Below are 15,000 nucleotides of genomic sequence, written 5' to 3'. Positions count from 1 at the left end.
GGGCTTCCGGAATAGTCTATTCAGTTGATTTCCGTCGATGTTATGTTTCCCAAGAACAACTCATTCAGCCCTCTCTACCCGGGCCCTTGTCCTTCGCTCCTATGAGATAAAGGGTTCAGAACTGGGTTGGGTCTATTTAATTATACTGTCTCCAAAATATGTACTTTGGAGCCTCGCTTTTTTGTCAGCTTAAGATATTTGGCAGCTTAAGATATTTGGTTAAGTACTCTCTTTAGTCACCTAAGAACAAGAACAATATTACGAAGATGGTGGCGAGCCGCACTCAGAAATGGCTGAGAGGAAGCTATCGTTTAAAGACCCTTCATTATTCGACGAAACCTGTTTTTTATCAACTGTATACTGTTTGCCTTCGCCATCTGCTGATGGAATACTTTTTGTATTTCCAGTTTCTATCATATTTCATAATTTCTGGGGGGGTTTTTCTGTGCATTTTCTCACAATTTTCTTAGTTATATCTATACATTTATCTTCTTTTCTACTAATATATAATCCTATTAATGCTGTTTTGTATGCCTTGTACCGTGGGTACTTGTCGGTTCACTCTTACTATATAAAATTTACTAATAAAGATTCGTGGATGTAACGTGTACACTGTTCATAGCTTTCTGGAGCACCTATCTATTATATCAAATTCGTTTTTAATGTACTGAACGAAGGGTATACTGTATCTCAATATTTTTATTTCTAGATTTTGATTCCTTCAATGACATTCCTTCCATTTAATTCTGAACCTACACATGTATCTTTTTCAACATTATCTTTCATGTTTTTTCTGTTTCATCTCCTCTTACAGCACACTCAAGTATACACATTTTCACCTGCCTTCCGTGATCTTTTTGCTTTATTTTCTGGAATGCGAATTTTCTCCAACTTCTCTCTTTTTCATCTTTTTAGGAAAAAATATGGAACATTTGTTAATACAAAACTGCACCATGATATTTTCGTTGGAAATTCTTACAGATTGGATCAAAGAATCCACCTTCTAACGTTCAGAGTAAAGTTTCAGAATATTCATAAACATGAGATCTATTCGTTCAACGCCTTTGTACTTCTGTCATATACCTATCTATCTATCTCTCTCTCTCTCTCTCTCTCTCTATATATATATATATATATATATATATATATATATATATATATAGAGAGAGAGAGAGAGAGAGAGAGAGAGAGAGAGAGAGAGAGAGAAAGAGAGAGAGAGAGAGAGAGAGAGAGAGAGAGAGAGATAGATAGATAGATAGATAGATAGATATGTATGTATGTATGTATGTATGTATGTGTGTGTGTACACATATACGTATATATATATATTTCAAATTTACAGAAAACAAAAGACGGAGACAGGTGAGGGAACAACAAGCACGTGTACTAGTCTGACGCTTGGGAAGAATGGAGAAGTCTTTGACGTTCCGAGCCAACGCTCTTCGAAAAAAAGGGTTGAGAGGAAAACAATGGGAAGAGAATGAAAAAAACACGGAGAGAGAAAAAATGTGTAGGGTTTAACAGTTCACATATATCCACATACATATACATATACTGGGTTGGCAATAAAGTAGTTTCGGTTTTTTAGTGTGAAATAAAAGTTGTTTTTTTTTTAATACAAAGAATGAGCTTTAATCAATTATGTATTTTCTATTTTGTTCGATGACCTTTTGCCCCTCTTTCTGACAACATCATCCTGCGCTCATAGAACTTCTGGTGCTCGTAAGCCAAAAACTGAAGCAAGTGCGATTTCAAGTCATCATTATTCAAAGTTTTACCATTCAAAGAATTTTGCAAGCTTTGAAATAAATGGTAATCTATTGGTGCAAGGTCAGGGCTATATGGTGGATGTGACATCATTTCCCAACCAAGCTTCAATAATTTTTCACAAGTTTGCAAAGACGTGTGTGGTCTAGCGTTGTCATGGTGGAACAGGTTTCCTTTACGATTTGCCAATTCTGGTCGTTTTTCTTTCATTGCTTCCTCCAGTTTCATCTGAATTGATACTTTGGTTCCTTGGAGACAGTTCAAAATGCAAAACACCTTTGTAATCCCAGCAAATTGATAGCATGACCTTTTTTTATGCAATTCAGCTTTCGATATGGCTTGTGCTGGTTCATTACGCTTAGACCATGATGGTTTTCGATCGATGTTATTGTACACATCCATTTTTCCTCACTAGTGATGAAAGGTAAATTAAAAAGGGTCAATTTCATTGCGTTTGAGATGCATATCACAAATATTGATTCGTTGTGTTAAGTGAATCTCTTTCAATTTATCTGGAACCCAAATATCGAGCTTCTTAACGCGACCAAGACATTTTAAGTGATTCTCAATTGTTGTATGTGATACATTTAACCTCTCTGCAAGCTTTCGCACAGTTATATGACATCATCAACTCCAATAGGTCGACCAGAACGTTGGTCATCTTTGAGTGAAAAATCTCCAGAACAGAATCTTTAAAACCATTTGTGACATGTGCGTTCTGTTAAGCAATCAACACCATAAACTTCACATATCTCTTTGTGAGCCTCAACAGCTTTATTGCCTTTACAGAAATAAAAGAAGCAAAATATAGCGAAAATGTTCGTTTTTGCACTCCACGTTAAAATTGACACAATTTGCTTCTAAAGAAAGCTCAAAAGTCATTTTTAAAAATCGTAACTCTACCTATTTGCGAAAAACGAAATTACTTTCTTGCCAACCCAAACAGACAGACGGACGGCCGGACGGACGGACGGATGGATGGATGGATTATCAATCGCATATACACAGTATACGTTTTCTGATTACACGCCGAGGTTGCGGTGTGATAGAGCCTGGAAAAGTTCCCTACATAACGCCATATGTTATAGAACACTTGAATGTCACAGACCTAGTGATATTTCACTGTTAATGTGGATTATCAATACCATATACTCGGATCATCTCGAAATAATGGGCGAAATATCGGTATCTACCATTCTCAGTAATTCCGAGGTAATTTGTCTCGCATGGCCTAGTTTAACACAGGTGTTCTATAGGGAGCTTTACCAGACTCTATCACGCTGCAAGTTCGGTGTGTAAACAAAAAACGTATACTGTGTATATGCGATCGATTAGACATACATACATACATACATACATATATATATATATATATATATATATATATATATATATATATATATATATATATATATATATATGTCTATCTGTCTATCACGAATGAAAATTCTCTGCTGCATTCGTCCCTTTGTAAAATGTGTGGCAGCAAAAACGAAGTGATCTCAGATATTGCGAGTGTAGCAAGCTGGCTCAAAAGCATTACAAAAGGAGGCACGATAACGTTGCTAAGTTCGTCTACTGGAGGCTATGTGAAAAGTACGGCCTTAACAGAGCATAAAAATGGTAACGACATGAACCAAAAGGAGTCACCGAGAACGAGGAATATAATACTATTATTATTATTATTATTATTATTATTATTATTATTATCATCATCATCATCATCATCATCATCTTCACGGTGTCGGCATATGAGTGATATCACATGAAGATACACATAAAGGGTGAAGAGGAAGATTAATGAGTTGGGAAAGAATATATAAATTATAGAACAAGAGACGCTTGGTCTAGATTTCTCAGTCTAAACTATTGAAGTCAAATGTATTCTTGAATATTCATTCATGAAAAAGTTTTAAGAAAATTTAGGAGAAACTTTTGGAGCAGTTTCATTCACCCACGTAATAAACGTCTCTCTTTCACCTTTCAGAAAACTTACTCAGCGACAACACTTGATCTTTTCCACTCTCACCTTTCCCATTATGTCATACATGTATATGTTGATGATCGTTTGGCCAAATGGAAAACCCATGCTCATATATGTTGCGTCGTGTCCACCATATCATCTATTTCAACACAAAGGAAAAGCAGTGAATCTGTTTCTACAATGGGCTAAGCTGAAATATGGATTTGTCCTATTGTAGTAATTGCCATTCTGCTAAACTCCGCAAACCAGGAATGTCAGGACAGTCAGGAGTGCATCCGTCATCTGCCTACTGTCAGGACAGTCCAGAGCGCATCTGTCATCTGCCTACATCTCAGTTAAGACAGCTGGTGACACTAGTGATTACGGAGTTTATACCGAAATTCCAATGCTCCACGGTACTAGTGTCGGTCCAAGGCCTCTTCAAAATTTATCCATATTACTAGACTAGAGCAACCCTTCAACCTGCCCAGAAAATATAGTTCAGTTAATTTTCTAATACTGAGATACTCTGCAAATTTCATTTAGTGGATGAAAAACAAACTTGATGTAATTGATATGTGTTCTAGAAAATAGTTATACCCATCAATCAGTTTAAGCACTTTGCATATACTAAAAAAGAAAGTGCCGGGAAACAGAAAGCTACTCATTGTAATACACTACACTTAACATTAACAAGAGTATATAAGTATATTAAGAGAAATAAAGAAATGTTTACGTCTACACACCAGGAAAATAATGGTGGAAACAAAAATGGAAACAAATACGAAGTGGGAAGAAAGCAAGAAATAAAGACGTATTGTATGAACAGCTAATCAAGGCAAATAGAAGATAAAGCAGGGGGTGAAAAGTAGGTTTGATGAAAGATAGAAAACTAAAGGAATACCCTATCTAGGCTTTGCAGAGAATACACGCTTAGACGTAACATCAAAACAAAAACTGACCGACAACCTGAAAATTACAATAGTTAGATATTTGGCAAATATGACAAAAGAATTAACAAATCACACACACACACACACATACACACACACACATACACACTCACATATACACACACACATACACACATACACAGACACATATATGAACACACACACACACAAACAAACAAACGAACGAACGAACAAACATAAAAAAATTAAGGTCAGACTGCTGGTTATGGAAAACGTTACGTGATGAGTTTGTTATGCAGTATTCAATGTAAAACGAAAACCGCTCATAAAACTGAGGGGAAAACACCAACAACATCAAGAACAATAAGAATCCAAGAAAATAGAGGAAACTAACATGTTCTTCATTACGATTTTAGTGAAAGACTAAGTGATATAGGACCTTGTAGACATTGCGAAAGTGGATTTACTACAACCTGGGCAGTATGCTAATATTTGGAGGGAAAATTGTCTTCCTTAATCGCTCAATGTCAAAAACAAAAAGTTAAGAAGCAAACGTTGACTGCAGTTCAATAGGTAGTTAGGGATCTTAGATCTCACAACTACTCACAGATACAGGAAAATATTCAATAGGCGTTCTGTAAAATTTTCATATAGGCCAACAATTTGGAGGGGAAGGGTAAGTCGATTACAACGGCCCCAGTGATCAACTGGTACTTATTTTATCGACCTCCGTGAGGATGAAAGGCAAAGTTACTCAGAACATAGAGACAGACGGAATGCCACTGAGCATTTTTTCCGACATACTAACAATTCTGCCATCTCACTGCTTTTGCAAATGAAATATTAAACTTCATTTACATTTCTACTGCTCTTCGGAAATTGTATAAAATATTTTATTTCTCCCCACATGGAAGCCTCGTCCTTGTTTTACTCATTCTTGACGAATAAATTACTGTTTCTTTTTTGCTGTCTGCAATATGTTTAAGAAAGAAGTTATTTTTTAGATATTTGAGTCTAAAAACAAAAATGACATCGTAAAACCCTTATCAAGGTGGTATGAATGATGAGTTTCTTACTAGTTGTTATGGGTTACGTCTGATTAAATTTCAAGTTATCTCTCGTAATAGCTATCCTTCTCTTTTGATGACGTACAGATTCACCTATAATATATAATGAGGTTAGAATAAGCAGGTTAAACAAGTCACCATCACAATGCGGTCTCTAATTGTCGATGATGACGACCATGAGAAAACTTGATCAGGTAATTCTGTTTTCTAATGAAAGCTGTTATGTGCAACAATGACATTCTAGCATTTCTGGAGCTATTTACAATTTCAACTACTGTCAGAAGACATTCTCATTTTTATTCTAACTTATATTTCCCAATTTAATCAGGGAGTTAATCTTCTGGTTTCACTTCATTAACTGAATGCCTTTATTTCATAATTCAAAGATGTCACTCCCTAATTGGAAATGTCCATGTTGTTTTTCTTTTTGTTTTTATTGTCGTTGACTTTGTTGTTGTTGTTGTGTATCTGCAAGTCATCCTTGATCAAGCATATCTATGATCAAATGCATTCCAGCTGTGATCGGCGAGTTTTTCTTTTCTTGTTTGTGTAGGAAGCATAAGGTCACATTATCTAACATATGCTTTTTAAGGTTGTGCGGCGTGATAACTGGAAAAAGTCGCTACTATTTCTAGCATTTCAAACGACCACATAGAGGCTGCCTGATAAGTTCGAGGACAATGTCCTTGAATTATGAACGTATAAGTTATTTACTATCGCTGACCAAAATGTTATTGCTTTACAGTGTAATAACTAAAATTAATGCCACTTTCAACTTGATTGACTGTAACACCACTGAATTCCTCTTTCTGGCACATACTCTGAACTACAGATTCGTGGTCATGGAATGGTTCATTTCTTTGGACAAAGCTTAACTCACTTAGTCACTGAGAGAAAAGAGTATGGATTAGCTTTGGGAAATTACTGTAAATACTTATTTATCTCAAACGGATAATATAGTACTTAATTATTCAATATGAGAACAAATTATATAACCCATGCAAAAGAAAATTTGGTAATTGAAACAGTAAAGTAAAATGGTACACATCAAAAAAGTGTCGAATTTATAATCGAAGACTGGTTTTGATTGTTGCAATCTTTGTACAGCCAAAAGTGACAGAAAAATCCACCTAATCTGAAACCCAAAATACTGAATCATAAGCATTTTTGTGGCCCCCTAAAAATTATATGAACTATCTTTCTAAAGGATAATTATAATTAACATTGGGTAAACAATTAAACTTTTTAAACTATTCTATTACTATTTCGTTTCAAACCAAATGTTTTCTGTTCCGCTGATTTTCACATTACGATTTTTAGCATTAACTTCATTATTCTTTCATAACCAACGCTAAGTTTCACTCTGTAGTGGTTCACGCCACAACTAACTCAGTTGTACTACCAAGATAATGCATATCATATCCGAAGTTTATTACTTTTTACCATTTGTACTGAGTTCTAGAATGTAGAAATAGAGCTAAGTACGGTTGGTTTATCCAAAATTTCTTTTGAAGAAATTTTTCAAGATGAGGTTTGCTGCTTGAATAATTTGAGGAATAAGAAGTCTAGTGCTAGAGTAGATGATGTAAAATGGTTTGTCTTAATACATTAAGATTTTGATTGCGAAAAAATTGAGTACTGCGAGGTTCTAGTTTTGAATGCTAGCAATTACTGTTTCTTAAAAGAATTGTATTGCATATAGTGTGAAGGAAATTTTTACCGGGTCCAAACTTGTTTTAAATCTTTAAAAGAGAGTGATCACTAAAAGGTATGAATAAGCTGAAGCTAAGTCAAGATGGCATCAACTTCACAGTTTATTTACCATGAACTATTCCCCTTCCCTAAAACTTTGCGTGCCTTCGTTTGAGGAAACTGTTTGTGTTGTGGATATTGATTATAGTGAGAATAAAAGTATAATGTTAAAAGTTTTAAATATTTTGATATTCTCTTCATCAGTGGAATGTCTGTCCACTAATTGATCTCGGGTGGTTGTTTGCAATTCCCATGTTACTTCTCAATAAATTTACTAGCAGAATATGACACTTAATGAGATAATGAAATAATGAATATGAAATTCCCTCAAGATTAGCTCTTCTTTCTTGTTTCACGCTCTATTGCTACATGTTGAAACCAATATTTTCACTGCTATGTAACTGAGATCAAATTTCTCAAAAGCAGGATTAACAGTACACTTTATTATTTTTTTTTTTTTAATCAGAAATTGTGAATTCCAGGTTTAAATAATTTTGCGTAAATTTTGTGAGAAACGTGTCCTAAGTCTGATTAAAAGCTTGATAATAGTCATGAAGTGAGTAAAATTAGTGCAGCTAATTGACTTCTTAAATGTAATTTTTTTCATCTTGGTAAAGTTTAAAAGGAAGTGTTGATCTATTTGAATTAACAAGTAACGGCAAAATATTCGTTTCTACTCTAGGCACAAGGCTCGAAATTTTGAAGGAGCGGGCAAGCAGATTATATCGACGCCAGTACGCAACTGGTACTTAATTTATCGAACCCGAAAGGATGAAAAGCAAAGTCGACCTCGGCGGAATTTGAACTCAGAACGTAAAGACAAACGAAATTCCGCTAAACGTTTCGCCCAGCGTGCTAACGTTTCTTATTTCTTTACTGCCTACAAGGGGATACACACAGAGGGGACATACAAGGACAGACAAAGGGATTAAGTCGATTAGATCGACCCCAGTGCGTAACTGGTACTTGTTTAATCAACTCCGAAAGGATGAAAGACAAAGTCGACCTCGGCGGAATTTGAACTCAGAACGTAGCAGCAGACGAAATACCGCCAAGCACTTCGCCCGGCGCGCTAACGTTTCTGCCAGCTGGCCGCCTTAATTTGTTAATAATTCTGTGCCATCTTTGCTACGATGTGGATCAACCGATGATGAAGTTACACCATAAACTTTTTCAAGAGAGAGTGAAGAAATTTTGAATATATATATATATATATATATATATATATATATATATATATATATATATATATATATATATATATATATATATATATATATATATATATATATATATATATATATATATATATATATATATATTGAATATATTCTGTTTCGTCTCTTCTGAGGGATTCCTCAGGAACTGAATGAAGGAGTCTAGGTCAGTTGCTTAAACAGGGCACACATTAGGAGAGATATGTAGGTAGAGAATAGACGGATGCAAAAATATATGGGTATGGATGTGGGGTGTATACAGTACCAAAGATGGTGACGAGAGGGAATCATTAAAAGAAGCTAGCGGTGGTGATGTTGAATGAATGGTTATTGAGAACAGGTTAGTATTAGTAAGTTAGGTGGAGTGTTTAAAGAAAATGAATTATTTAGGGGTGGCGCCTTGGGCAAGTGCCTTCTATTATAGCCTCAGTGCATTCAAGGCCTTCTGAATGGATTTCTTAGACGGAAACAGAAAGAAGCTCATTATATATATATATATATACATGTGTGTGTGTGTGTGTGTGTGTGTGTGTGTGTGTGTGTGTGTGTGTGTGTGTGTGTGTGTCTTTATGTCTCTTTGCTTCTTTGCAATCAGTGCTGGTGTGCTTACATCCCCGTAACTGGTTCGGCAAAGGAATAGAATAAGTTCCTGGCTTAAAAAGTAAATAAGTACTGGAGTTGACTCACTCGACTAGAACTCCTTCAAGACAGTGACCCAGCTTGGCTGCAGTCCAATGACTGAAACAAGTACGAGATAAAAAAGATGCGCGCGCGCGTGTGCATGTATATGAGTGTATGTGTATTTATAAATGCACATCCATATACATACACATACACGCATATAAACAACACGTGTAATGGATTAGAATACATAAGCATTTATTTGTAGTGTATCACCCCATATGTGAAACATATAAAAACAATCGTAAGATAAAGAGAAGAAAAACAATTGACATATGAGTGGGCGTACATTCGTGTGCCATTTAGATAATCTGTGTTTTCGAAAACGTCCAACAGTACATTTATGATACAAGATAAGTCCTATGATACACGCATAAATAGATGTTAAAGAGACAAGCGGTAGGCATTCACAGATCCTGAAGAATTTGTGTATAAATAATTTGCATTCCTCCTTTTAAATGTATCTAATCTACAAATACGGCTCCACTAAATCTCAAAGTCCATTCGTGGCCGAAAATTGCAGAACAGTCTTTAAAAACGCCTAGATACCGGAAGAAAGAGTTGATAGCAAAATTCCAAATACCAAATAAACAAACGCGCACTATAATTCTAATTTGTGGCACACCCTAAATGGGAAGTTGGTTAAATCAGCTGATGTGATTGATCTTGAAGACAATAACTTGAAACAGTTTTCGCAAAACATTTGGAATGTGAGGTATACAAGAAGCTTAGAAATTTTATATATGTACGCGTACATGTGTATCTCACATGAAATAAGCATCCTATATTTTGTAACTTAAGTGCACAGGCTAGTGATACTCTATAGCATTTGAAAATACTTGCTTTCTAGTGATCTTTAGATCAAATCTATTAGCAGTCACCCAAGATTTTCATCAGTCAAGGGCTGATAAACATCAAAGTTTTTGCTGGAAATACATTTAGAAATAAAAGTAGAGTTCATTCTTTTTATTGCATAATAGTTTCGGAAATGCAGTCTTCTGGATTTCCTTCTCCTCTATACTAATTTTATATTCATTCCAGATGCGGGATAATAACAGCAACTTAAGATTCATTTCGAGCTTGGTATTCATTCCGCAATGTTTCGAGTTACATAGGTGCTTCAAAGCGAAACAACATCCCTGAAAGACGATCAGCGATCCGGAAGACCTGTCACCCCCGGAAATGCGGAGGAAATTCATCAGCTTGTGCATGAAGGTCTTCGGAGGAGAATCAAATACATTGCTGATGTTGTTCGTCTGTCATATGGGTCCGTGCAGGCAATCCTAACGTCTGAACGTGCAGTGTGTCTCTGACAAGTTTGTCCTCCGCCTTCTGACCAGTGAGCAGAAAGAATATCACGTCGATGTCCGTCAAGATCTCTGTCAGCGTGCCGCTGATGACTCATCCCTCACGTTGAGGATCATCACCGATGACGGGAGTTGGGTCTACGGGTACGACCCTGAGACGAAGCAGCAATCGTCACAATGGAAGAGCAATTCATCTCCACGACCGAAGGCTCAACAGAGCTGCAGCTCAATCAAGGGTATGGTCATCGTCTTTTACATCTGCGGAATTGTGCATCGAGGATTTGTCCTCCAGGGCCAGACCGTCAATCGAGAGTTCTACTGCGACGTTTTAAAGTGTTTGGGGGAGAGTATTCGGCAAAAGTGACTGGATCTGTGGCTCGCGAAGAATTGGATTCTTCACGACCACAACGCACCCTGTCACTGAGTTCTCCTCACTCGTGAGTTTCTCACCGAAAACAACATGGTATCGCTTCTGCACCCGTTCTATTCGCCATATTTAGTACCCGCAGACTTCGATCTCTTCACAAAGATAAAAATGCAGCTCAAAGGTTGCCGTTTTAACACCGTTGTCGAGATCTAGAGCGAATCACAGAAGGTCCTCGACTCGCATACGGGAAACAACTTCCAGGCCGGATCCCAAAAGTGACAAGAATACTGGGACCGGCGCATTGCTGTGCAAGGTGACTATTTAGAAAGAGATGATGTTAAAACTTAGGTAAGTAAGTTATGTTTTATTAAACATAACTAGTCTGGGAACTTCTTGATATCACCTCGTAAATCTTTTATAAACGAGTAAAAAACTTAGCACGTAAGGTTGGTAGTCCATTACTACGGTATACAGACAAACAGTAAGCATAATTTAAAACATCTCAACATAAAATACAAAAAATGCATTACTATTATCAGTTTCGAGTGTGTGTGTGTATGTGTGTGTGTGTGTGTATTATGTATGCATGTATGTATGTATGTATGTATGTATGTATGTATGTATTGGCATAGCTCCGTGGTTACAAAGCTCATTTCGCCACCACGTAATTCGAGTTGAGCGATTCATTCGGCAGGTAGATTCTATTAAAACTGTGAGTGAATATGGTAGAAAGGAACTGTATGGAAATATGTCACATCTATATGTGTATGTGTATATGTATGTCTTTGTTAACCCATACTGCTTCACAACCACATTTGGTTCGTTTACGTGCACGCAACTTAAAAGTTCTGCAAAAAGTGTCAATAGAATAACTTAAAATAATTACCAGGCTGATTTGTTCAACAAAACACCTCGAAGCGGTATCACAGTATGGCCACAGTCAAATGATTGAAACAAATCAAAGTCTGTGTGTGTGTGTGTGTGTGTGTGTGTGTGAGTGCGTGCGCGCGCGTATGGCTATGTATGTACGTGTGTGTACGTATGTAGACTTTCAAGATTATTATTTCTCCTGGGAAAACTTGGCTTTAGGTGGTCTCAACCTGTTGTTGTCATTTCTCTTATACGCGGATTAAATGACCTTCCCTCCATCTGCTGCAGTAAATTTCAACTTTAACTGTCACTAAACTAAGGATAGATTTTCAGTTTCAATTATTTGCTTCTTAGCTATTTTCAAATCAAAATCTTATCTTATTACTGTTTGGATCCACATGATTCTAATTTTGTAACTATACTGATCTATTTTCTTCGTTGTAAACAATACTTTCAACTATATTCTCACAACTATTTTCATCTCACTATGTTTAAAATTGCAGTTTGGCAACAGTGTCAAATGTTCAGGTTTGTCACACTTGACAGATAACAAAACTATGTACAACTGACTAAAATTGAAGGAAATATTGTAGAACAAAGGTTTTTGATTTCTTCCAAAGACATTTTCATCAAAGGATTGTGGTTAGTATAATTCAATTCTATTGATCGCCTCTGATCACCTGGGCCCCTAACTTCAAAATAACACTTGATGTTATTCATATCATAGATACATCAATATTTACACAAATTGGGAAGCGGTAGATTTTACAATTCATTGAAACAGAGTATCCTTAATTGTGTTTTCCCCGGACACTTTGACTCTGTTTTCTTTAAGGTGTCGCTGTTTTTGATGTTCAGGCCCAGGGCTTCTCTTATTGCGCAGAACACAAAAACATACCATCTTTTCAAACGATATGTCAAGTGTGGTTATATTATTCAATATTTCCTCTCTTTTTTTTTTTTTAAGATGGTGATGTATGATTCTGAAAGAATATCTCTGCTTTTACTTTGAACTGGTCGTGTGGTCACAGAGAGTTTCTTTCACGTTTTCGGAGAGAACTAAATATAGTTTGCTCAATATCACAGTCCACTGTACCAAACAGCATTCTTGTTTTTAACTCATTCATAAAAAGTATAGTGCATTTTTGGTGAGAGAGGAATAGGGCCTGTACCTTGGCTTTCTTAATCAGTGAGAATAATGCTCTTAATGTTCCCCTAGAACAGCTTCAGTTAAAAGCTACTGGAATGAAATCATGCATAAGAAGAGAACTCAAGAGAACTGATGTAATGGGGAGAAAGGACTGTATATAGCAGCCTTGTATTCAGCGCGCAAGGGATATGGCATGGCACAATTTGGGTGATGAGAGATGAAATAAGTCGAGCTTGCATAGAAGAACAGGGACTGCAGACGTATCGATGTGAACGGCATATAGAGGAGACAGCACGTCTGTGAGCCAACATGTGAAATTAGTTGTGAGCGATTTGGTTCCAGTGAATGGAATGGCCTGTATGTGTGCGGTCTGGTTTGAGTGCTTGTAATTGATTGAACAACGATGAAGGCGCCGCTGGTTAAGTGATGGTGCTAGGTTAAGTAGCATGATGTGCCTGTCAGAAATTAAATAGATATTGACTGAAAATTAAAACTTATAACTGGATGCAAGTATTTATATTTGTCAATTAATAGGTTTGTGAAACTGACGTCTGCTCCCAGATACACTGTTCTGAATTATCAAGCAATGTGCCACCTCAGTTAATTCTGAGTATTCTTTTCCTTCATAACTGCTACAGTGAGTCATTTTGATATTATACTATTATTTATATACTATTATTTATACTAATATTATACTATTATTATTTGCAATAATTCTCTAAACAACAATTAGGAACATCTTATTGGCCAATGCTTTTCTACCAAACATGACTGCAGCAATCTCACAAGTTTTAAAGAATCGCTTAGAATTATAACCAATACTCTCTTTCGCAATAAGACATCAAAATAAGACATCAAGTACACATTCAACATTATCATATATTTCCCATTGCATACTTTCAGCATGATATAGAGTTACGATTTTGCATAGTAAACGTCACTATTCAAGTAATCATTGTGATGATTTATGCGTTTTTACTAATATTCATTTTCTAATTCATTCTGAAGGTGCTGGTGATAAGCTTAAAGTAGGAGAGCTCTAACAAAAACACGTCAGTATTACGTCCAACGAACAACAGTAAGCTATTTCACCCTTGCAACAAGATGAACAGGAAGTGGTAAGTTAGCAATTGAGGATGTTAACCTCTGTAGCAGTGCCAGATTGTGAAACATCGACTCTATAGTTGGTTATTGTGTGGTTATATTTCGTTGTCCATATCTCGTTTTAGTAACAAACCTGATTGTATGTACAATATATAATCCATCTCTTTAGGTCACGAAATGCTCAATGAATTTCATTTTCCTAATCATTTCCATGCAATCTTGAAATTTTTGGTTCTTCAACTTTGCACTTAAGCCTTATTCGTCTAAAATCCTAATATACAGCAGTAATATTTTGTGTCGCCAAGGAGCATGACCGTGATTCTTTTTGTTACTCAGTGTCAAACATTCATATTATTTCATTTCGATTAACTGAAAATGTGAAAAAGAATTTGCCAATTTCCTTTGTTTTGGATTAAGCATGTTGTGCTTGGACATGCATATGTTCAACATTTATGTTGTGTATACCTTGATGCAAGTGTATGCGTGTGCAATTAATTTTTATTCTGCATGCATTATAATTTCAACAAAAAATTACCAAAATCGAAGATATCAATAGTTTTAACTTACGTGTTTGTGCTCGATTTAAATGAGTGATATTAATCCATCCGTCTCCATCGATGTGGAAGCGAATTACGTCTGAGAATTCATAAACTGCATTTATCAAAATATTTTGAATGGTCATTTGTGGAATGGATTCACTGTCAGTCATGTTAAATAATCGCTGGACTTTAATCACATTTTGTCCGACACTGAAATGTGTTACTACAGACTCGTATGGATTTTCAACAAAATAAACAGCTTGTGTGCCTGAAAAGAGAGAGGATACACGAAAGTTAATAAA

General features: G+C 36.0%; 1 protein-coding gene across 2 annotated transcripts in view; it reads right to left on the bottom strand.

Moving 5' to 3' along the window:
* The window catches only part of LOC106879436 (proto-oncogene tyrosine-protein kinase receptor Ret), a 400,307-nt gene that overhangs the window by 225,063 nt on the left and 160,244 nt on the right, over window positions 1-15,000 (bottom strand). For both annotated transcript variants that reach the window (XM_089347491.1, XM_014928991.3), the window contains exon 2: window positions 14,727-14,966. In XM_089347491.1, coding sequence (XP_089203617.1) covers window positions 14,727-14,966 — 240 coding nt within the window. The remainder of the gene's footprint in view (window positions 1-14,726; window positions 14,967-15,000) is intronic.

The sequence above is a fragment of the Octopus bimaculoides genome, chromosome 2 (assembly GCF_046866305.1).
Source record: "Octopus bimaculoides isolate indiv1 chromosome 2, ASM4686630v1, whole genome shotgun sequence".
Taxonomy (NCBI): Eukaryota; Metazoa; Mollusca; class Cephalopoda; order Octopoda; family Octopodidae; genus Octopus; species Octopus bimaculoides.
The sequence above is the reverse complement of the archived record's forward strand: the minus strand, read 5'-3'. Positions and strand labels throughout refer to the sequence as shown.